Source organism: Dermacentor andersoni, chromosome 11 (assembly GCF_023375885.2).
Source record: "Dermacentor andersoni chromosome 11, qqDerAnde1_hic_scaffold, whole genome shotgun sequence".
Lineage (NCBI taxonomy): Eukaryota > Metazoa > Arthropoda > Arachnida > Ixodida > Ixodidae > Dermacentor > Dermacentor andersoni.
This window is the reverse complement of record NC_092824.1, coordinates 8,207,402-8,232,273: the sequence shown is the minus strand read 5'-3', so window position 1 is coordinate 8,232,273 and position 24,872 is coordinate 8,207,402. Positions and strand designations below refer to the sequence as shown.

General features: G+C 48.6%; 1 protein-coding gene across 1 annotated transcript in view; it reads left to right on the top strand.

Moving 5' to 3' along the window:
- The window catches only part of Polr1A (RNA polymerase I subunit RpI1), a 329,206-nt gene that overhangs the window by 195,150 nt on the left and 109,184 nt on the right, over positions 1-24,872 (top strand). The window contains exons 18-19 of the mRNA XM_050167857.3: positions 18,249-18,377; positions 18,923-19,087. Of these exons, the coding sequence (XP_050023814.2) occupies positions 18,249-18,377; positions 18,923-19,087 (294 nt within the window). The remainder of the gene's footprint in view (positions 1-18,248; positions 18,378-18,922; positions 19,088-24,872) is intronic.

Genomic DNA, 24,872 nt, shown 5'->3' with positions numbered 1-24,872 from the left:
CGCCACCTGTTCACCGCTCAGTCAACTACCGTCGATCCTGCGCCTGGCCTCCGAGAACCGTGGCTTCTCGTCGCGGGTCTTGTTCTCGCGTGTCCCGGCCCTTGCGCGTCACAACTCTCCCCCCCCTCGAATTGTGAAGCTGTGCTGGTAGGGAGGAGCCATGGCTCATGGTAGAGCATCAACTGATCAGCATGGGCGGTAGTTTGATGACGTCCTGTAGCAGGATCGCTCAAAACAAAGTCATTGTCACCTAATCGTTTGACTACACAATAAGGTCCACTTCGCCGCGGTGCCAATTTCGCCGAAACGCCCTTGGCCGGTATGGGAATCCAGGAGCACAAGGTCACCCTCTTTGATGGTTGTTGGCTGACGATGACGGTCGTAACAGGATTTCTGCACTTTCCAAGCAGCTGCCTGATGTGACCGAGCATACTGGAGGGCCTCTCCAAGGCACCGCTGGAGTTCTGCAGCAAGTGCATGGTGTGCTGCTTTCAGAGGCTCTGTTGCCTCCTTGTCGCTTGTAGGTTCCCATGGGGTGCGCAACTCGCGGCCGTAACACAACAATGCTGGAGTATATCCGGTGACAACACTCTCGGCAGTACGCATGGCAAGGGCGATGCCGGTCCCAGTCTTTGTGGTTGGAGCAGTATGCCCGTAGACACTGCTTAATTGTGCCATTGTGACGCTCCACCATTTGGCCAGCCGGCCGGTAAGGCACTGTGTGACGATCTTTGATGCCCCAGTGTTTCAAGAGGTTGTGCCATAGTGTGCTAACAAAGGGCTTGCCATTGTCACTGGTGATGGCCACAGGTGTGCCATGGTGGCAGAAGACTTGCACCATGCACTCCAGTATTTTTGCACTTGTTGCTCCTCGTAGAGAGAAAAGCTCTGGGAACTTCGTAAATTTGTCAATAACTACCAGCAAGTATTTGTGGCCCCGGGGTGTAGATGGCAAGGGCCCGATAATGTCAACACTGAGCTCTTCCATGGGTGATGTTGCCCACTGACTGCTCATGAGGCCCTCTGGTTTCTTGCGCCGAGCTTTTGTATGCTGACAGACAGTTACAGCATTGCACATACTTTGATATGTCTGCTCGCATGCCCAGCCAGACGAATCGTGCAGCGACACGCCTCAGAGTTTTGAAAAATTCAGCATGGCCTGCTGTGGGATGGTCGTGGGCCACCTTCAGTGCCAGCTGCCGCAAGTGATTAGGTAACCACGCTACCTTCTGGTTGCCTCTTTGCTGAACCAGCAATCCGCTTGGCTGCAGTTCCGTTGTTTCGGCCAGATCGCGAAAGAGGCGATGATCAGGGTCCTAGCTTGGGAGCTGAGTCCCTTGGACCACTGCCTTCAGCTTTAAGAGGCGGTCATCACGAGCCTGTTCTTGTACCAGCTGTGTTGTGTCACTCAGCAGCGAAGAGTCAACCTCGGAGGCCACAGCTCCTTCATCAAATGTAATTTTGCCTTCAGGTTCTGGAGCAGCAATGGGGAACAGCGTCTCATGTAGGTTGTCACTTGGGTTGTCTTCACACCGGAGAGGGGCTCTACTCAAGGCATCAGCGGGTATGTTTGCCAGCCCTCGTCTGTGCTTGATTCGGCAGTTGAAGCCCTGCAGCCGAAGAACCCAACGCTTGACCCTGGGTGAAGCTTGGTAGGTATTAAACATCCATGCCAGGGAGGAGTGGTCACAGTGTATCTCAAACTCCGTAAATTCAAGATATGCCCTGAACTTGTCCACTGCCCAGACTACTGCCAGGCATTCCCACTCCTGGACAGTATAATGTTTCTCGGCTGCTGTAAGGACTCTGCTAATGAAGGAAACAGGCTGCAGACCATCAGGGCCAGCCTGCAGTAGCACAGCTGCAATGCCAATGCCACTTGCATCTGTCTCCACCACGAAGGGTCGATTTAAATCTGGGAGGCTTATAACAGCATCCTGAGCTAAGGCCTGCTTGAGTGCAGTGAAAGCCTGCTCTTGGCACTCCTCCCACTGCCATGGCTCGTTCTTCTTCAAAAGGTTGGTCAGTGAATGTGCCGTCAGTGAAAAGTGAGGGATGAAGCTTCTATAGTAGCCGGCAAGTCCCAGGAAGGCTTGCAACTGCTTAACTGTACTGGGTCTTGGGTAATGCAGCACTGCACACACCTTGTCCTCATCTGGTCTGCACTGCCCAGGGGAGATGATGTGACCTAAAAACTTGAGGGACTGACAGCAGACCTGTACTTTATCTGGATTAATCGTAAGGCCAGCACCCTCAATGCGTTGTAGCACTTCCCTTACATGCTCAACATGGTTCTCCAGTGTCTCTGAGTATACAAGGACATCATCTAAAAATGCCATAGCAAAGTGGTGGTTGATTACCTGCAGCACTCGGTCCATTAGGGTTTGAAAAGTTGCTGGACCGCCTGCCACCCCGAAGGGCATCCTCGTAAATTCAAATGTACCTTGATGGCAAATGAAGGCCGTTTTAGCTATGTCAGCCTTGCAAACAGGAATTTGGAAAAACCCTTGGGAGAGATCAAAGCTGGAAAACCACATTGCTTGGCCCAACTGCGCTAGCAGCCAGTGTGTTCGAGGCATTGGGTAGGCAGGTACTCGGGTGCGTGCATTTAACAGCCGGTAGTCCACAGCGAGCCGGTAGCCTCCAGACTTCTTTGCAACGAGCACTGGGGCGCTAGTCCATGGGCTGGTGCTTCGTCTTATACGGCCCTGTTCTAGGAGGCCATCCACACAGCCCTCGATGATCTTCTGCTTCTTCACATTCACTGGACGTAGCTTGCATCTCACGGGCGCACTGTCCCCTGTGTCAATGCGGTGCTGAGAGCCAGCGCGGTACATCCCGCAACTGTAGTAAACAGATGGCTAAAGTCATCGAGAACTTTACTCATGCTTGGATATAGTTCCCTGGTGCCAGCCTGATGCATTTTCTCTATGCCCGGAACTACAAGCACTTCTTCAAAGAGGCTGTGCAAGTGGTATGACTCTCCATCTTCTATGGCAAGTGCTGTCGCTGGGTCTTTTTCGCGCTTAGCAAATGGCACCATGCACTGTGGATCGGTTCCAATTGTCCATCCACCCAGCGATACATGTAAAGAGATGCCTGTTGCTGTTAAAAAATCTCTACCCAGCACAATATCCCGACACAAGTCTGGCACACACAAGAAGCGTTGATTGCGGCTGCTTGTGGCCCACTTTATTTTGCACTTGAGGGAAGTCGTTGACTGAGACCAACCTGTTGCCAGGCGGAGTGCTTGTTCCTGTGTCTTGGGTTTGGCGCCCGCCTCGACCGCTACCCTTGCCGCCGGCAATCCAAGCAAGCTCACACTCGAGCCTGTGTCCAGTAGGGCCTGGAACGTCGTCCTCCCGATCTGCACTTCCAGGAGAGGCTCCTTGTTGCCGGCCAAGGCCGCTACTTGCAGCGCAGTCTCGTAGGTGCTTGCCGGTGTAGCACCTACCGTCCCCCGTTTCCCGTACACTGAGAGCGAATATGTCCGATCCCGTTGCATCGGTAGCAGCGGGGTGGGCCACCACGCCGACCTGTAGGGCACTCGCGGGCCATGTGACCGGCACCTCCGCAGCGATGGCAGTTGAATCCTCTGTGGTCACGCGGCTGGTACCTTTGCGGCTGTGACCGCGTTAAGAGATGTGGCGTCCTTGTGGCGAATGCGGCCAATCCGTGCAATTGGTCTCGGTGGTAGGAGGGCTGTATCGCTGTGGGGTGCAACGGCCAGGGGGATGCCACCGGCGGATACTGGAACGGCGCGGCAGCCGCTGTGATCAACCCTCCGGGTTGTGGTCCCGGCACGCCGGCCACGTTTATAGCCGACTGGAAGGCCAAGTCTCTCGCGACTTGGTCAGTCGGGGGCGGTGGTGGCTTGTACTGCATGCGCCTCCAGAAATGCTCCATGAGACCGTCAGCGGCCTTCGCCAACTCCGCGAGACTGCTGAACTGTCTTCCCTCCACCAAATCCTGGAGTTGCGGGTGCATCTGCCGCAGCACGCGGTCAACCTTTTCCGACTTGGGCACTTCGCCGCCAATCCGGTCGTAGTAGGCCGCGATGGTATATATGAACTCCTTTAAATTTTCTTGGGGATGTTGCATCCGGAGCTCCAGCTTTTGTTTCAAGCGGCACTTCGCGTCAATGGAGGAGAATTTCGCAATAAACGCCGCAGTGAACTCCTCCCACGACGCAAACGAGTTCACGAATCGCCACCACAACTTCGCGCTACCTTCCAGCGCAGCGGGCACAATGTGCGTAAGCCTCTTGTCCGCTGCGACATCGCTGACCAAACAAAACGTTTCAAGCCGGTCCAAAAATTCCTCGGGGGACTGATGGTCGTTGAACCCCTTAAACCTTGGAGGCTGACCTGGCTGACCTCCTGTAGAGCGCGGAGTGCAGTCGCTCGCCGGTTGAACCGCCGCCGCCGTTGTCGTAGAACCCATAGGCACTGCCTCGGCCGCCATCAGTCTTTGTCTGACAGCTGCCGCGATTTGCTCGCGTTCCATGGTGGATCCGCTCGTCTGTCCCAGGAGATGCTGTACCAATTGTTCGGGAACGTCCACTGTCTCCATGTCCACGTAGATCCCGGACGGGCCCCCACTTGTCACGATCGACGACACGCCACACGTGGTTCCGAACTACCGCTTTATTTCCTGAACGCCAACTTTCCGCATCACACAACCACACTCCGAGTTCTCTCGTTCGCCACTCTCCACCCGCACACTCGCGCCGCTGTCCTCTCCGCACTCACGCCACCTGTTCACCGCTCAGTCAACTACCGTCGATCCTGCGCCTGGCCTCCGAGAACCGTGGCTCCTCGTCACGGGTCTTGGGCTCGCTTGTCCCGGCCCTTGCGCGTCACATTTCAATATATCAGTTGTGAAATGTTTTGTGTTGTTTTCTCAAAACTACAATTTTGATGATGATGCCGTATTGGAGGTGCATTATCTCTGCTTTGTTAGAGTTGTAGGACGATCCCAGCGCTGACATCCAGTTTTCAAGATTGGAGTCGTGCATGAATTAGATGGTAGCTGGCCCATGCCGTCGTCCAACTTATCCACGCTGAGGACGTTGTTGAAGGGAAGGACTGCTTCTCATTGAGAATGAGGAATATGGGTTTATTTACAGTATCTACATAAGGACGTTGCAGTTCATCAGTCTAGCATAACTGCGAGAGAAAGTACACTCGAGCAGCCACACAACAGCGGTTTATAAACGCTCGGTCCTCCCTCGATCCCAAGGTGAGGGAAACGTTCGACCAGTCATCGTAAACGAGTCGCCTCTCTGCCGGAGGGACACACACACACTCACACATACACTTCCGCACAGGTTCTCGGGGCTTACGTCAGGAAAGGCGCCTTTTATTCCCCGAGCTGACCCCCGCAGCGCGGCTGCCGGTTGTCCATTGTTTTGTGTCTTGAACGATGCGTGGGAAGGGGGCTCCAACTACGTTACCTAGGCCGCTCCCCCGCTCGCGGCAGACCAGGTCAGCAGTGGCGTGTTCAGTCATAAAGCCTGGTTCGTCGAACTCATCTCGGCTCCCACGACGGGGAGGCGAGGACGCGGCATTGTCCTCCGCACACAGTAGATTTAATGACGCCGTTTGGCTAGAGCATAACGGCGACTTTCCAAGAAAAGTTGACACCGCTGTCGCAACTGGCTGGCAAAACTTGCACCTCAGTGGGCCGTTCTTAACCCTTTCGCTGTCACGGACGTACCGGTACGTCATCGGGCTTCCCCCCCACAGTGTCACTGATGTACCGGTACGTTCTCTATCATGCGTTCAAAATTTCGCGCCTGAGCGCAAAGCTGGCGCTCCTGGACTGGCCATGCCATCTGTTGACTCTTTCTACAAGTTCGTATTTTCACCCCGACCTGGGTTAGTATATGTATTGAAGAGTACGGTGCGACTGCCACTCCCCACTTTCTCTTTGCTGAGTGGCGCGGTGGCTCCGCGTTCGCTGGATCATGTGTCGCGCGCGTGTGGTTATGGGTTCAAGGGTTGTTCTGCCATCTCCTCTGGTTTGAAGGTTTTTATTTTTCTTCTGTTGGTGTGTCTGCTACGGCGTGTCACGTTCAGGCGCACGTGCCTCTGCCTCTCCGAAAAGAGTGACTCGATTGCTGCTTTCGCTCTCTCGCCGCACCCTCGCTTCCGACTTGCAGCAGTAAACGTAAAGCCTTTCGAACTTTGTTTTAGCCTTTTTTGATCTTCCTCTCTCTTCTCGATCACACAACCTCCCATTTCCCTCCGTTGTGCGGGCGACTGAAAGCGCATCCTCCCTGCGCGCGGTTACTTTCGGATGGCTGAGCGCGCGGGACCTTCGTCTGCTCTTTGGAGCGGTGGCTCTTCCGATTCAGAATACGAGCCGAGCTCGGATTTGGACTCAGACAGCGTCTCATGCGAGGAAGAGATGAGTTCCGCATCATCAGATTCGGATGTTGAATGGATGTTATTAGTCAGGCTGATGATGATGGTGATGTTTACTAACAACAGCTGCAGAACACTGAATTGTGCATATTGCATTGACTATGTTATTTGGATACCAATCATAATCAAAAATAAATTGCTATGTTCATTCCCTGTTATGCTCGTTCCCTGAAACCAAGCCGACACTGGGGGTGCGTCACGGCCAGAAAGGTCCGACAGCGAAAGGGTTAGCAGCTTTTACTTGCGCTGTCATTGTAATTCTTTTTTTCCAAAAAGGCAAAGCTGTGTAGAGTGTAAACATGCAAAATGGCTTTGTTGCATTTATTAAAAAAAATTTTTTGAAACATTTCTTTTTTTATCAGTTAGATGAATATCTCTCATTGAAGTTTGCAATGTTCTTATTTGATATAAAATTGGGTTAAAACACCATACTTACTCATTTGCACTCTTTGTTAGTTCCACATCATTTTGTATGTTGATATTTATTATGCCATTTACAGTTTGGCACTAGATAGCTCTCCTCTAAGCAAATTATGCGATAAAGCTGAATTTCTTCAATTTCTGGAAAGTTATTTACTTTGCAAGAAAACTGGATGTATATTTCAAACTAGCAGATTGAAAGAATTAAAAAAAAAAGTTTTCAGGCGCAGGGTCCCCCCTTTAAGCGCCCCTCACCAGGCCCCAAAGCAAATTTTGGTTATATGCTGGAAGTTGTTACGTGTCCTCTAGGGAGTGTTCTGCTGCAAAAATTTGTCAAATCGGCTCATTAATATCTGAGATAGAAATATTTCAGTGCTGCGAACCCATGATTTCAGCAGGCGGGCTCCACTTCCAAGCAAGACTCTCTCTCCACTCGCCCCGTCTAGCCTACGCAAGCGAAATTCCTTCCCTGCGTTTTCCCATAGCAGACCTTGAAGGTTGCGTGACGCATACGTCACAGGCACCGCCTTCATTTTTTTTCCTTCTCACTTTTTTTCCCCTCTGCGCTACGCATTTCCGCTGACTGCGTCGTGCATGACCTGTTGTCTCGTTCGCGCAGCACACGATTTTGCACGCTGTTCACAAGGACACATGACTAGCGCTATAATTCAGTGCTACATCAATACTGAGGCAGAACAAGCAGCTCGCAAAGTGTGATCAAGCGCTGGGACATGGTAGAAAATAGCATAGTTTCAGTACCTGCGCATGTGACCGCACGACCGTGGGAACAAGCAGACAAAGCGGAAGTACATCTCTTTTGTTTCGATGCGAAGTAAAACAAAAAACATGCTGACATTCCGTTTGTGTGTTTTATTATTTCTCTAAACTTCAATTCGTCAATTTAAGCAACAGATCGCACAGATGTTGTCTTGAATAATTCTGGAAGTCGCGAGTCACTACGAGCGATATCACACTGCGGACACGATTATGTAGGTGCAGGAGCTCGACTACGTCACCGTCCCTCTCTCGGCGGATTCGCCGCGAGTGAAGAGGGAAACAGTGTTCGGATTGAAATTTCAGGCCTTTCCGCGGCGCATAGCGATGTAACACCTAGCAGGCATGATCGTTGGCGCGCATTGTATGCGCTGCGCTTGTCATCTCAAAATGGCCAAACCTGGAGGGGCCCTTTAAGCATTACACAAAATATTAAGTGCAGTAGTTCCTTCAGAAAAGAATTCTTGCATAACCTACAAAAAACACCTATTCTCCCTTTGGTAAGAAAAGAGTTAACAGAGAATGTGTAAGTGTGGGGTTGGAGATTAATATGCAGAAGACAAATTTAGTTCAATAGCCTGGCAAAGGAACAAGAGTTCTAGATCGCCAGTCAGCCTCTAGAGTCTGTGGAGGAGTACGTTTATTTAGGTCAGTTACTCACAAGGGACCCTGATCACGAGAAGGGAATTTACAGAAGAATAAAAATGGGTTGCAGTGCATACGACAGGCATTGCCAGATCCTGATTGGGAGCCTACCATTATCATTAAAAAGAAAGGTGTACAATCAATGTATTCTACCGGTGTTAACATATGAGACAGAAACTTGGAGACTTACAAAGAAGCTCGAAAACAAAGACTGCGCTAAGAGCGATGAAATGAATAATGTTAGGTGTAATGTTAAGAGACAGGAAGAGAGTGGTGTGGATCAGAGAGCAAATGAGGATAGCTGTTATTCTAATTGACATCAAGAGAAAAAAATGGAGCTGGGCAGGCCATGTAATGCGTAGGATGGATAATCGGTGGACCATTAGAGCTACAGAGTAGATGCCAACAAAAGGGAAGTGCAGTTGTGGACGGCAGAAAAGTGGGTGGGGTGATGGAATTGGGAAATTCGCAGGCGCAAGTTGGAATCAGTTGGTGCAGGACAGGGGTGATTGCAGATCGCAGGGAGAGGCCTTCATCCTGCAGTGGACATAAAATACTCTGATGATGATGATTATTGCCTTAAAAAGATCGTTCTGTGAGTTTTGAAAAAAATCTAGGTTGAGCTTGAACCACGTGTGTTGTAGCTGGCACACATATGACTACATCAAGAACTCATCTGGCAATAACCAGGAGCACTACAGCCTTTGTATGACCGTACAAAAGATACCACACTATAACTAGCTGTGGTGTTATTGGATTGTGAGTAGCATGTATGCGACAAATCAGAAATATGCAATGAGATTGCCATTTCATCTCATGGAGCACATGTGGATAACTTGAAAAGCATGCAAAGATACGCACTATCAGCACTTGAAGCCGATGAAAAAAATAAGTTGTGGATTTGGAAATCCACGACTTCCCACAATTATTTGCAGTCTTCTGGATTTGCTGAACGACAGACAATTCCCAACAACTGCCGCAACCATAACAGTCAGCAAGATAGCTCTCAGTGCAATTTTAGTGGACCTTCTTCCCTCCTCTTTTCCTTCTTTTTTGATGTTGGTGACCAGAAATCGTCAAGAAATTTGAGCTCTTGGAACCCGAAGTAGCACTTTTTAGGCTTGATGGTGAGGTCAGCAGTACAGATCTCAACGAGGATGCTCTTGAGTTATGCAAGATGTTCGTCAAACGTGCTTGAGAACACGTCGACGTCATCCAAATATACAAGGCAGGTCTGCCACTTGAGTTCAGCAAGGACGGCATCCATCATCTGCCGAAAAGTGGCAAGCGTGGAACAGAGACTGAAGGGGAGAACTTTGAACTCGTAAAGCCCGCCAGGTGTCACAAATGCTGCTTTCACGATCCTGCTCACCAACTTCAATTTGCCAATACTTGGACTTAAGATCTAACGAAGAAAAAAACTTGGCATGTTGTAGACGATCCAATTCATCATTGATGCATGGCAATGGATAAACATTGCGCTTGATGACTAGGTTCAACTTTCTGAAATCTACACAGAAGCGTAGTGTGTTGTCCTTCTTTCTTACTAACACTACAGGGGAGGCCCATGGGCTTGTGGACAGCTGGATCACGTCTTGGAGCATCTCTTTGACCTGCTGTTTGATGGCTTCTAGGTATTTTCATTGGAGACACCTTGTAAGGATGCTGGCAAACAGAACATGCTGGCTCATCTGTAATACCTAATGCGGTGCTTTGTGATAGACGTGTACCATACTTTAGACACATTGAGAAACAGTCGGAAAATTAATTCATGGCTCAGTAGATGGTTTTTCTGATGATCTGGCAGATCAGTGTCAATTGAATACATTCTTCTAGGCTGGGTAACTCAGATTGCTGAGACAATGCGAGTTACAATGTGCCAATGTCGGTGACATTGATGATTTCGCAAAAAAAGGTGATTGTTGTTCCTCGCAGTACATGCAGGTACTCGTTGCTAAAGTTTGTTAGCAGAACAACTGAACACATGTTTTGCACCTGAAGAAGCCCTTTGGCAATACAAATATTGCATTCAAGAAGCAGGGGAGCGTTTGCCTCAGCAATGCCTTAGGCGTTGTCCTCCATCTCGCATTGGACAACGGTCGGCAGACTGCTCTTGGGTGGCAATGGGATGTGATCGTCAGCTATGCGAAGCGCAATGTCACAGTCATTTTCATTACACTTTGGTATGCTTTGTATAGTAACCAAGCTGACACTACACTTTTGCAAGTCGATGATGGAAATGTTCGCCTGAAGGAAATCCATGCAGAGTATAAGGCCCTTTGAACGAAGTCACTGAAGTACGTGAAGCCTCAAATTTTGACACGTGCCATGCACCGGTCCACTGAAGTTATGAGGTGCCCTCCTGCAGTACAAATGTGAGTTCAAACCCATTGTGCCGAAACTTTCTTCAGTGTAGGTGTGATATTCTGGCTTATAACAGACGTGTCCACAACCGTGTCGATTAAGGTGATGACTTCGTGGTCATCTGTGGTTACTGGTATGTCACAAGATACCGACATTGTACTACACTGCTCTGTCTGCATCTGAACTTGTCATGTAGTGGTGGTCTGGACTCAGTTTTTCCTGGTGGCAGGGCTGGTGAGCTACGCCTGGTTGTGCTTGACGTGAGGAGGAGGCTGGAAGGCCTGTTTCGGGCAGGTGATGGTGACATGTAGCAAACGAGGGCCTGGTCCCCGCGAGGTAATCTTAGATCTCCGTGGGGCATTCACCATTGCGAGAACAATGCGCATTAAACATAAGGCCACGGAGCCCCGCTCGGCAGTAAGGACATGCCCTTTAGAGCTGATAGGCTTCACCGCAACGAAAACACAAGGGCCTCCGGTTCGCAGTGCGCCAGACGTTCCACTTGCGGGTTGGCCGTGTTTCAGGCATAAATGGTGTGCTGAAATGCCAGAAGTCGCCAGTCGCTTGTTGAATGGGACGATGCTCACACTGGGGAAAATGAGGGACAACAAACCTTGAGTGGCTTCCACATACGACACGCGAGACGGTAGCTGCTGTACTTCGTGCTGTGGTGTCTCCCTTCGTTTTGGGATTTGGACAGCCTGCCTGATTTCCTCATGGACGACCTCAGCCAGAGAAAGGCGTGGTACCGATGCCAGAGTCACTTGAAACTTTGGAGCTCCTCCCAAACAACAAGCCTGATGGGCTCCCGCTAGGCTTCGGTACTGCAGGGCCTTTTCCATTGATGTGGCTTCCGCGAGAAACTCTACAATGGTCTTTGGCGGGTTGCTTATCAGGCCACCGAATAGCTCTTGCTTGACACTGCGCATCAAGTTAAAGTTTTCTTCAAGCATGGACGGATCTGTGTGTCAGAAACTTCGGCACACATCTTTCACAAACATTGTGACCCTTTCGTTTGGCTGCTGTATCCTCACCTGAATAGCAGATTCAGCTCGCTCCTTGCGATCAAGGATTGCATATGTGCTAATTAGCTGTCGTTGGAATTCACCCCATGACGATAAGGCTGCCTCGTGGTTCACAAACCACGACCGCGCATATTCTTCGGGAGCAAAGTGGGCATTGCATAGCTTGCGCTCTGGAGTCCAGCCGTTGAATTTGGCAACACACTCAAAGTGATAGAGCCAGTCGTCAGCATCCTCGAAAGCATGCCCATAGAAGGATTTGGGGATTTGTGACTGGTTAAGGATGGCCTCGGTTGGTGAAGGTACTGAGGTACTCATTTTTCCAACGTGGGTGGATAGAGGCTCGTACTTGGGTGGTAGTCCTTGAAGTCGACAGCTTGTCCGTACGTGAACAGGAGTCAGCTGGACCACACTTCGTACTGGGCTCGTGGATGGGATTAAATCTGGAAGCAGTAGCATGTACCGAGGACCTCCACCAGAAAAATTTAATGTAGGTTAAAGACGGAGGCTGGCAAAAAAGACGCCGTCTCTTTAATGGTGGACCAAAAGAGCGTGCAGCTAACGCGCTTAGTCTTTCATAGCCCTGACCTTTGTACGCCTTTCCTGCGGTGTGAAAGTCCCACGTTATTGTGTCAATATATGGACTTTCCTTTAAAAATGCTAAAAAATTAACTGCACTGAAGCTGGCACCAGCAGTTACAATTCGGCAGCGCCTTGGTCAGAACAAAAGATTTTCAGTGTCATTTTTATTCCCAGTGTGTTCCCGCACCTAGCTGCAAACTTCCGTTAGAAATATCTATTGTGGGCTCAGGGCCGTGGCTTCACAGCCAGTGGCCACCTGAGGCTCCCAGACACGACACATAGTGCAGGAGACCTGCAAAGGACAACCTTTACTGTCCGGAGCGCAGACCAACTGAGACAAAACCCAGCTTCCTAATGGCCACTCCCCGTGCCAGGCTCACCGTGTGTGGCCCGGGCGCATAAGCCCCGCTCCGATGATGATGATGGTGGCACAGAGCGGCCGATGTCTCCATACTGCCCTCTCCCCTGGGGATCACGGATGCATGTCAAGGAAGATGAGGGCCTCCAAGGGTGCTTGGGGGATGTCTCCTGGTGCGCACCTAGGACCTCGTCGCGGAGAAAGTGGGGTCACAGGGACCGGAGTAAAGCAATAGCGATCTCCACTGTGCCGGGAACCGGTGGCTGCAGGCCAGGATTGTAAAGAGGAGCTGCGGTGAGCCGGGCCCGATAGAGAGATCTGGCGTGATGAGCACGTCAGGAGATCTCCGGAACGTGGCATGAGGGACAGAGGATGCGGGCTTCCTCTGGCATATAGACAGGAGGCTGCTCAGATGCATCGCTATCCATCTGAGGAGCCTCCTCGGAGAGGAGACTGTTCGGATGGACAGCGATCTATCCGAGCATGCGGAATTGAATCATCTACAATCCGGGGCCTTCTCTCCGAGGAGAAGGTCTGAGTTGCCGAGGTCTTATTTATTTATTTATACAATACTGCAGGCCTTGGTGTGGCGCAAGCAGAAGTGGCATACAAATTATAATAAAGGATAATAACATTAGCTGATTTAAATTAACAGTGCGCAGAATACCAATAGAGTCCATCAGCTACGAGTACATAACAGGGAAAGAACACTTGATCATGTAATGAAGGAATTCCCAAAACAAACAAAGTCAAGAACATATGTAGAAATGAATCAATACATTTTAAGCGAAGTAAAAGGACAATCAAGCAAAAATCAACTTGGCTAATCAATTCATAAGAGAGCAATGATGTCAATAATTCAGATGGTCGATGGAATAAATACTGGGTAGTAGCACTGAGGTAAATTGTTCCAATCCGTAATGGTGCGTGGGAAAAAAGAATATTTAAAGATGTTAGTTGTGGCATTATAAGCAGTTCAAGAGTCAGCGTAACGATGCCGTCTTCGGCATGCCACCATTGGTGTTACACAAAGCTCTGCAGGTACCAGAAGGTTCTCGGAGGTGCACCTGGTCCGGTCTTCTTCCCCGACCTCGTTCTGGGGAGTGTACACAGCAGGTAGCCTGCAGGTGCAGCTGCAGGCTTACTGTCATGAAACTGCACAGAGACCACCAGCGCCAGCCACCACAGGTGCGCAGGTAACAGGAGGGGAAGATTGCAGGCTATCATGATCATTGCTTGAAGAGTGCTGCTTCCACTACAGTTGACAACTGGCCTCGAGCGCCCACAATTTCACTGGAACACCGGGCACCACTCAGTGAGTCCTCTCGAGCCTACTGTGTGGAAATCGTCACACTGCATCGCCAAGGGACGCAGCCACTCACGGAGGTGATGCCGACGCCATCGCGCTGATGTCACCCACGCCGGTAGCTTCCTTCTCTAATGACAGCGCCAAGTGCTGCAACAGCTCGCTGCAGACGAAGACGCCCCCAAGTCCCATTCCAGACCTGATGACGATGACAGAGGAGGAGCCAACAGAAACGCTTTTCAGTGAACGCCAGAGCTGCAGCTCACACTGCGGAGATGGTCATGCACCAGGGCAGGCAGGCATCAGTACTGGCTGTGGAATGGGCGCCGCCCGCCTTCCCCATGATCATGGTCCGTCCCGGAACGTAGCTAGGGCCCCTTGTTACAGGTGCCAATGTAGGAACGATGTGGTCCCTCAGTCCACACCAGCAGGCATTAGTCCTGGCCACCCGCACCCAAGAGCGCCCAGCCACCGCTCGTGCTCCCGAGTCACTTTGTCCTCGACTTCTTCCACTGCTGACTCCAATGCCAGAGTTCCGATGATGCCGGTGCCTCCGATGATGATGATGGCGGAGTTCCCATGCCATCTAAAGAACAGCCTGGTTCCGATCACCTGTCATTTCAAAGCTGCAAGTGCAGTTGCCGCTTTTTATGCTGGAGCTTGTGACATATTTTACTACCTGCCTGACATTACTCTATTCTGCACGTGAAAGTGAAGCTCTTTGCGTGAAAGAAATGTTATGCTTGAAAAATAAAACGTCAGCACGAACCATTATCAGCAATCGGCAATGCATAAACGAAATGCCACCAAACCGTGATCTTCTGATAATGGCATAGTGTGGCGGCAGTGCGTGTTGCAGTGTTCTCGCTGATTTGGGCCACTTGGACGGGAATGCTTGAGCGGCTATCATTCTCATGGTGGAAAGAGATAGATGATCATTCCAAATCGTTGAAACGGGTGTAATGTACGTGGTGCTGCACAGTGTTGCGTACTCCAGGGTAGCGTATCGTACTGCTCCCGAGTTGTAGCAATGCCTGCCTATTGAAGCTCGACCGACGTTACTTATTGGGTAGCGTGGCGTTGTCGGCGGGCTGCAGGCATCCGGTAGAACATGGCAACCAAGCAAGAGCGAGACGATTTCTAGTGTGAAACTTGCACGGTTTATTCAAAGGTAGACGAAAGAAAATGAGAAGAGCATGAAGTGATCAAAAGTACATTTCGGAGCCCCTTAAATAGGCTCTCTACAATCGTGGGCGGGATCTTGCTTCTGTCGACGTCACGTGACTGGCACAGAAAGAGGGCCCCTCCTCCTCTGGTTATACCGAGCCTGCTGAAAGGAGGAGGTCGTCACGCCTCCTGGAATTGTAGATGCCTGTCCGTCTCTTCTGCGCGTTGCGGGTTCATAGAAGTTCTCCTCTAGGAGAACTTCCAAACGCACACATGCACACACACACACACACACACACAATAGAAGCCTGTACACTGCAGGGCTTCCGGCAGACAGGCAGACACTCGAAATGGTCATGGCGAATTAGGAAGTCACGCTTCATTTCGACGAGGCCTGGTGGACGAAGGTCGGGTGAGAGAAAGTTCTTTGTGCACGAGGTGTGGGACGCCGACAATAGCAGGTGAAGTCACGCCTCATTTCGACAATGCAGGGTGAGTGATGGTCGATTGAAATTCCTTTCAACACGTGGTGCCAGACGCCAACCCTAACAACAGACAATTCTGCAAAATTGAGAGTGGTGCCGTTGTGGCATCCGATACCACACCATGTGTGCCAGCTCTGCGCCATCTTATTTATGCTCTATGCCTCTTTCCTGGAGGAGTTCCTTGAAAGCGCATGACCACCCGTGACCTTCTTCACTGCTTCCGAAATCCACGGGCAGTCACTTGCTCATCTCGAAGACTGTATTATCGTCACGGTTGGACTGGAGTGGGGCACGCACTTCCATGCTTTGGTACTTAGCACATGCCCTCTTTTTACTGTGACTGGGTGCGCAGCGCTCATTTAACAGTACGGTGATATAAAAAATGTTCGTTATAGCTGGAAGCAGCAGGGCTCGAAATAAACAGGGCTCGAAAATCGTAATTTGACTGAAAGGTGGTCGTTATGACGGATAGATCGTTATATCTGGGATCGTTATGAGGGGCTTCAACTATACTGCTGTCATGTTGATTATTGGAACCTGGAGGTGATTCGAAAAATGATGAGAAAATATGTAAATAATAAATGGATTTACACAGTAATTGTGCGACCACACTAGGCAGCTCAGCACCTAGGAGCTCACTGTTTTTTGAACACTGGCTGCCTACATATGGCAGTTCCTCACACTACAGCCCACACTGCAGCATCTGCATTAGCTCTACCCTGCACAATGCAAATATTTTCCTGTTTGCAAAAAAATTGTTTCAATGGCTATTTCTGCCTAGGCGGCCAGCTCACCGCCATGCCACCTGCCCGGCCAGAGTGTGTTGTTGCCACCAATGACAAACACAGGCTAGTTTGTTTTTTACACGAACAGTGCTCGGTGAAATAAACTGATGTTTTAATTTCATATTTGTGACTGGCGACGACCACTGTTACACCTGTGGCATGAACGAGGACTGCAATACTAGGCAAGTTCAACTCGGAGCCTGTGCCTGGGCAGCACTGGTACACTGCATGCAAAAACGGCTCGACCGCATCACATGCTGTGTAGCCTGGACACCACAGCCTGTCTTCTCTTTTGTGTGAATTGATGAAATGAGAAATAAAGCGTTCTCAAAATGATGCATTTTGTGATCGTCAGCAGTTGTTTTTTGAAGCGTCATATGCTACGACATTAAAGCAAAGTGGATTGGGTCTAGCAGCGCCCTTGGCCACCGTGCCCTCGGCACTTGCTCGGTGTCAAGCCGACAGCAGTGAGCTGTTTGCATGGTCGCCCCAAAAAACTCTGTTAGCTGGCGGGGTGCGCACGGCATGCGTTTGTGGGAAACTTGCTGCTAAGGTGTTCGTTCGGTAAGAAAAAAAAAAAGTTAATTTACACACATGTCTGCAAGTGGCCGGAAATAGTTATGTGCAGTGAGCTGCCACACACACTGATTGCTGCAGCAAAATATGTTGTACTACCGTATTTTCGCGATTCTAAGCACCCCCCAAATCTAAGCACCCCCCTCAAGTTTCGCGAAACAATTGGGAAAAAAATTTTGCATGCGAATCTAAGCACCCCCCTATTTGTTAGGAAGAGCGCGCAGCCAAGGCCGCCAAGCGCGCTTGCTCGCTCTGTCATCGAGCCGGAGCCGTCGGAGTCCCGAGGTGGAACGGCGTCCGCGGCGCAATTTTGCCGCACAGCCGGACTGCAGAGCCGCGCGGACTCGTGAGCGGCAGTGATAGTGACTGAGCATCCGACAAAAGCGGTGGGTTCACTGTCTTCACCAATTTTTCTTTTGGATGTTTGCAAAATAAAATGTTATTTCTCGCACCCATCTCGTCGTGATGTCGCAGCAAAAAGAGGGAGTGGGGGAGTCATTCTAGATTTTTCGAATCTAAGCACCCCCCCTCACTTTGGGCATCGCGATCATGAAAAAAAAGGGGGTGCTTAGAATCGAGTAAATACGGTATATGCACTTTCAAGACAAATTTTGAACAAAATTTAGTTTGTTGCAGCTGAGTCCATTATAGCCAGGTACGTTTAAAGTGGAATTCATTGCAGGAGTGATAAGGCAGACCATGCTACGTGAGAAGAATGGTCTGTTATATGAAAGTATGTTGTATGTGGATCTGTTGTAACAGGCATAGACTGTACTTATATGGTACTTTTTGCTTGGCAAACACCACTTGGTGTATCAGCATTTGGCAGGACATGCCATCATTCAAACAGATCATCCCACGGTGTTTCCGTCTGACGTTATTGTGGTGCGGTCTCGGTTTAGATATTTTTATTTTTATTTTGGAGTTCGATGATGAATATTTGGACTTGGGCACAATTTTCAAAATTACAAAAAGAAGGGGGATGCATCAAAATATGACTGCCTCCAAATTTGCCATTCAAGCAACTGCCTCCAAGGCTATAATAAAAAAATGTTAACACTTTTTCGCTAATCAGTAATCGGTATGTTTGCCTCACTAACAAACTTATCTGCAAGAACGACACGTTTGCTATGCTCATAGCCTTCTTCTGTAAAAAATCTGTAGGGTCTACAAAAACACCCTGTAATAAATTATTTAGGGCCCCTTGGGGCTCAACAGTAATTTTTCTGTGGTTTAGAGGTACTGGACCTTCAATTAAAGCACACACAAAAGAAAAGAGTAAAAAAGAAAACCAGCCAAATCAAATCAACCATTGTGATCATGCTGTCACATGCAGGGTCTGGTGGACACGGCTGTAAAGACCAGCCGCAGTGGCTACCTGCAACGTTGCCTCATCAAGCACCTGGAGGGGCTCATGGTCTGCTACGACCAGACTGTCAGGGACAGCGATGGAAGTGTCATTCAGGTAGGTCACGCTTGACCTTCTTTGGTAGGGTTTTGTCACAACGTGGAAAGTTGATTGACCTTGCACACTTTTGTTGGGCCCAGTGTAACACCTGTTTTTCCATTCTGTCACAGAGCTACTTTGCATGTGCTTCGAAGGCGCCTAGTTGTGTTAGCGGTACCACAGACATTATGAGGTTTTGCTGGAGGGTGTCCACAGCTCGCACGACGCGGCGCAGTCATGGTAGGCAGAGCGGGTGGATGGAGCCACGCCGCCAGGTTTTCCCGCCACCACAAGGGAAAGCCAACTTATGGGGGCACTTTTCCACTGCTTGACGTTCGATATATTGGGAGTCGCTGCTATTTTTGTTCTATGTAATTGTAATTTTTGCAATATATACTCATTGTAACTATAGCATGTCATAAATTGTTCAATATACAGGATAATTCGATTAAATGGGTTTAATATAGTGACGTTTGACTGTAGCAGGACCCTTTTGGTAAGATGCGTGCCGCCGTGTCTTGTGAACGCCCAGTCATGCAAGGTCTTTCCTCCACCTGCTGCAGTTCCAGTATGGAGAGGATGGCTTGGATGTGCTCAAGATGCAGATGCTCAAGCCAAGCCAGTTCCCTGTGCTCATCAAGAACAGCCAGGCAGTCATTAACCGTGATGACATCGAGCAGTGTGCACGGGCCACCGACCACGACAAACTGCACAAGTTAAAGAGAGCGGTGAGGATCACTGTCTGTCTATAAAAATGCTCCTGTCAGTAGATTTAGGTGCATCTTAAGGGGTGACGTGGCTTTGGAAATCAACTTCCTTATTTCTTCATGGATTTTGATGAAATTGGCACAAATGTTTAGAATGTCACCCTGATGCTTCCATAAAAGTTCCATAGCGATATCTTGAGAACACTTTATTAAGTTTTATTGAGCAAAATTTTTCTCCCTCGAAATTTCTGGTGAACCTGGGGAAATTTAAAAAAACGTGATAGGGGAGGCTTGTTAAGTATTGACTGCATAGCTAAATGCGTGCTGAAGGTCATGACATTCTTGCGTTTCTTTTTTTTTTTTTTTTTTTCGGATCACAAATTTTTTGGAGCACCACTTTTTATGTTAACTTCATATAAAGCGCACTTTCGGAGTAGACGAATAGCCATATCACCCGCCGTGGTTGCTCAGTGGCTATGGTGTTGGGCTGCTGAGCACGAGGTCGCGGGATCGAATCCCGGCCATGGCGGCCGCATTTCGATGGGGGCGAAATGCGAAAACACCAGTGTTCTTAGATTTGGGTGCATGCTAAAGAACCCCAGGTGGTCGAAATTTCCGGAGTCCTCCACTACGGCGTGCCTCATAATCAGAAAGTGGTTTTGGCACGTAAAACCCCATAATTTAAATTAAATTTAATTTAATGAATAGCCATATCATAAACTTACAAAGGAATAGCCATATCATAAGCTTACCTGCACTATAGCCCAAGGAACATGACAAAGAAAAAACAAAAAAAAACAGAGTCAGAATATGTTAAATGGTAACAAAGAAATCAGCTCAAGAAACTGAACAGAAAGGCAAAAAATAAAACAGTTTTGAGAAAATGGCTCTCAATGTTTCACCGTCTCTTCAGTTTTCTAAAAGGCACCAAATGTGTAGTTTTTTTGGGGTTTTTTTTTGTGTAGGCAGGGTGTCTACCAACCGGGAAAACCGGGAATTCTCAGGGAATTTGAATAGCCTGGAAATACTCAGGGAAAACTCAGGGAATTTGGGCTTCTATCAGGGAAAATTAGCTGTAACTTGATTGAAAGGGAACGAAAGTCGTGTTAACGCTGGCTCCAGTAACAGAGGAATCACAAAGAATCGTCATTGATGCCGTGTCATCGGCACGATGCATTGCTAGAGCAGTTAACGACCGATTTTCCAGACTCCCGATTTTTCGGACATGCCCGATAGTTCGCACGTCTTTGCTGCACCACCACGTACTTTATATAGTCAGTGTATATTGCCCTGACTGCAGGTCTTAAATGGCACTACTCAAAGCCACCACCGCCGCCATTTTGATTAGTATCTCGCCGCGTCGAACCAGCACTCTCGCACGCAGATCTGCTGGCAGCCGTGGCCACCATCGCGGCAACGTTAGGCCTAGCTGCTGCTATGTTCGCTGTTAAGCTTCTTGCCATGCGGTGCCGTGTTTTTCATTGAAAGAATTCGCCGCTGTCAGCAATGGCACCGACTTCGCCTTTGTAATCCTTGCGATTGGCTTCGAAGCTCGCAGAGCACAGTGCGCTGCGTAATGCCAGTCTCCGAAAGTTAGCGTCGCCTCAGTACAGCAGTGATAGGCGGCGAAGCATAACAAGCATGGGAAGGGGCAATTGTCACGGGACACAGTATGTATTCTTTAATTATACACTCGTGCACCCCCATCTCCTGTCACAGTACGATATGCCTAATAAGTGTACTGGTAAGCCTTAAGGGGGTATATAAAGGTAAACCCCCCAAAAAATCGAATTTGATATTTTGGCACAGAAAAATCAACTGCACTATGAGGAACAAACCTGCGGAAGCACGACCTCGAGCGCCCGCTGAAAGCGGTTCAAATGTCGCGCTGAAGTGTGCCGCGTGTCCTGGCGTTTAAAAATGGCGGTTAGGGGTTGGTTTGTTTATCCTTGTCGTTCGCGGTTTTCTTTATTATGGCGTGTTTTTTTTTTTTCTTGTGTGTGTGTGTGGTAAGTAAATGGTTTGTGCTAAAGAATGATATATTAATTAAAAGAAAATGAGACATCCAGCCAATCGTAGCATTTGCCACAAAGGAATCTCATGTGGGTTCCTCGAAAGAAAAGCATCGCAGTTGATGAAAAATTCGTCCTGGTCCGGGGCTCGAACACGGGACCACCACCTTTCTGGGGCAGTCACTCTACCATCTGAGCTAACCAGTCGGCTAGCAGATGGCAGGGCGAAGTCGAATTTGTTAACCACTCGAAGCAAGAGTTTGACATAATAGCCCTTTGTAGAAAAGAACTATTACGTCAAACTCTTGCTTTTGCTTACGTGGTCGTAGTCGTCTCTGTTTTAAGTTTTAAACATATTGCTTGTCCAGAAGATGGCACGATCGTCGAGCAAATGGAGCAGAAAGAGAACTTTAAAGGTAATCGGTCTTCTGAGCAAATGTATTCATGGACGAACACAAAACACTGATGAGTCGCTCAACCAACTCATCTGGTGCCGCTGCCCTAAGAAAACTTTGTCAGTGCTTACACATTGAAGACAGCAACTAACGATGCTGTAGCCAACTACAATGACGGTTAACCTGCACGAAAAGCTGTTCTGGAGGCCCTTGGAATTGTTCCAGGTCTGTTTTGTAATATTGGCCTCGAAGGGCCGACAAAGAGCGTGTTGACAGGGCAGAATTCTATGGCTCTGCCGAGAACAAGGAAGGATGACGGATAAAAAGGAACACTAAGTAGGGTTTTGGTGACACCTGCAAGAAAGTCAGCAGTGAAATGTATTCTCCTGGGGCATTTTGAGCATCCACAAGCAGTATTGGAACAGAAGACTTAATTTTTCTCAAATTGCATTTTTTATGATTTTTTTCAAATTCAATGTACCTTTTCTCAGAAAGTATTCATCCCATTCCAGTGAAGCTTTGTACACATGCACTACAACCAATCATAAATATTCTAAACTAAAGAAATCTCTGATAATACGAATGACAACACTGGAAAAATTTACACTACAAGAAACCCCCCTTCTGGCTTTGCGCAAGATGAGATATTATTTTTTGGAGGTGCGAAGTTCAAAGTGGATATGATATCTCTTTAGTTCAGATATAACCTATTGGCATTTAGAAAAGCACTGTAATATCATCACATTCCTCTGCGTTCTTGCAGAGAAAAAGTACATAAAATAATTAGGTAAACACACCTGAAATTTTGGGAGTGGGCCACAGGAAAGGCAAACTGTCTAGACTCGAACAAAGTGTCTCATGTTGTACCCAAGATTGTAAGCACGCGAAATTTGATGCCGATATCTGCAGGAGCTTCTAAAATATGTTAAAACTAACATGTACCATTTACCCTACCATACCTCTTTAAGAGCTTTTTCCGACGTGCCTGTGGCAATTTTAGCCCTTGACGGCAGTTAAAGACATGCATTCATTTTTTTTCGGACTGGCAGATTTTTCTAATGTTCTTGCGGCCCCTAGGGACTCGACTGTACAACTGACCAAGAGGATGCTTCAAATGATCCCATGGGGTGAAAGCGTGGCAGAAGGAGGATGAGAACAGAAAGGACCGACGCACTAAGGAATTAACGGGAAAGGAAGCGTGCCGCCGCCACTTTGAAGGAGCTTGAGCTCAATAAACAAAGTTTTGGCTGACGCCGAGATGCAGGTGTCCCTTATCCAAACCAAAATAAGCTCTTTAAAGCAGTTAAACCCAACACAGAGATGTTGTGTACGGGCTGAGAGTATGTCAGGACAGTTGAGGTTGACTTCCCAGCTGCTGAGAGAGAATCTTAGTTGTGACAAAGTTCAGGTCTCATACCGGTGAGCTTGCTATCAGTTGATAGAAATAGCTCATATTTGAAAATGCTCTACTCAATTTGGAATGGGTCTGACCATTTTTTTTCGCTGTGCATTTTACTAACACCTTCTTTCTGTTTTCTTTTTAAATAAAACAGATATTACTCCTTACTATTCCAATTGGATTAAGTGATTTTCTTTTTTGTTTCGACATGCTTACTAGAGAGTGACAGCATAGGGCAACATGGTGTCAGCCTGTCTTGACATCAAACAAAGTTCTGGCTCATTCAGGGAATTTCGCAAAGATGCTCAAGGAAAACCTGGAGAAATCAGGGAATTTGGAAATGTCAGCGACTGCAGCACGACCTTCAGTCATTTGCTTTTTAAAGCGAAAGCTTTACTGGCTGCGAACTTGCGATTTCGCTGTGGCAGTGCTCCGAGGAGGCACATGACGTCACAATGCGCGCCTTGCCGCGGATATTTCTCTCTCTCTCTCGCTCCCTAGTCACTACTGCGCAATGTGTCACTAGTAGGTAGCACCGAGCCACAGGTGTTTCGCCTCTGTGCAGCGCCGCGCCATTCCACCTCCGCCGTTTGGTTTGACGTCATACCGTGTTTCTTGTCGTTGCGCTCGCCTCCGCTCACTTTGCCAGCTGCTTCGCATGCCTGATAACATGTCGGCGGATCGAAAAGGAGAGCTCGCATATGCCGTAACCACAGTTGAGGCAGCACTATGGACAGTGGTAATTATGATAAGCAGGAGGAGGCCTGGAATAAACATCGGAACGAGATGAAGAGGAAACGAATAGCCAAGGAACAAGGAAACAGACGAACAGCATGCCGAACGACTGGCTAAACGCCGCAACATAGCTAGACAACCGCACTAACCTGAACTTGCAATCAAGATTACCCAAGGCTAACCATGCTATGCCTTAGCTTTCGCTATGTATATCCTGGCATAGCCGAGCTAAGCCACTGCCAATTTATTTGTGTGCTTGGTTCTGTACGGAGGAGACAGCTGAAGCAGCCGCAGCCAATTGCAGACTCCGGCATGGCCTTCAATCATTTGCTTTTTGTGTGCTTGTTTCTGTACTGAGGAGATAGCTGAAGCAGCAAATTTGAAGATGGAGAAATGCGCTTTCCAACGAGACCAAGATGGTGGCTCTCGATTGCGCCGTTCCAGAGATATTGTGGCTTGAAAAACTCTGTTCTTTCATGATTTCCCCGAAATTTCTCGCTACCTTGGCTGATAAAACAAATTTTTTAGAGCACTTCTACCTGGTTTATGGGGATTATATTTCGGAATCAGTAGAAAGACAGTTACCGAAACTGAAAATGTGATTTTCAGAAAATATATTTTTTGGCTATTTTTCGTGATGCGAAACCTGCGTCCCCACTTTAAAGAATCCCAGGTGGTCAGAATTAATCCAAGATCACTCACCACGGTATGCCTCATAACCGTATTGGTTTTGGCCCATAATACCGCAGGATTACGCAGCAGCGGTGGCGTAGAGGTAGAGCATCCGCCTCGCATGCAAGAGGGCCGCGGTACGAATTCCGGTGCCGTGCAATTTTCCACCGGATTAAAAAAAAAATAATAAAAATATCCGCATGCTGATAAAATTGAATAAACAAGCCTGGAATGTGGCCTCATCCCAGTGACCAGAACCAGTAATGCGCTCCCTCACCAGAGCAGGATTGGCCACCCTGGTGCAGTACTTGGCCACATCTTCATATGTGATTACAACAATCAAACCCCGGCCCTCAGTCTCCAGCAGCTGCGAAGCATTTGACCACGGTGGCGATCAGACCTGTGACGCAGCAGAGGGTGCTAAGAATTGCTGGATTCGGACCGGCCGCCAATGGAATCTGAACCTGGTAACGCTTAACGCTAGAACGTTATCTAGTGAGGCAAGTCTAGCAGTGCTATTGGAGGAATTAGAGGGCAGTAACTGGGATATAATAGGGCTCAGTTAAGTTAGGAGGACAAATGAAGCATATACA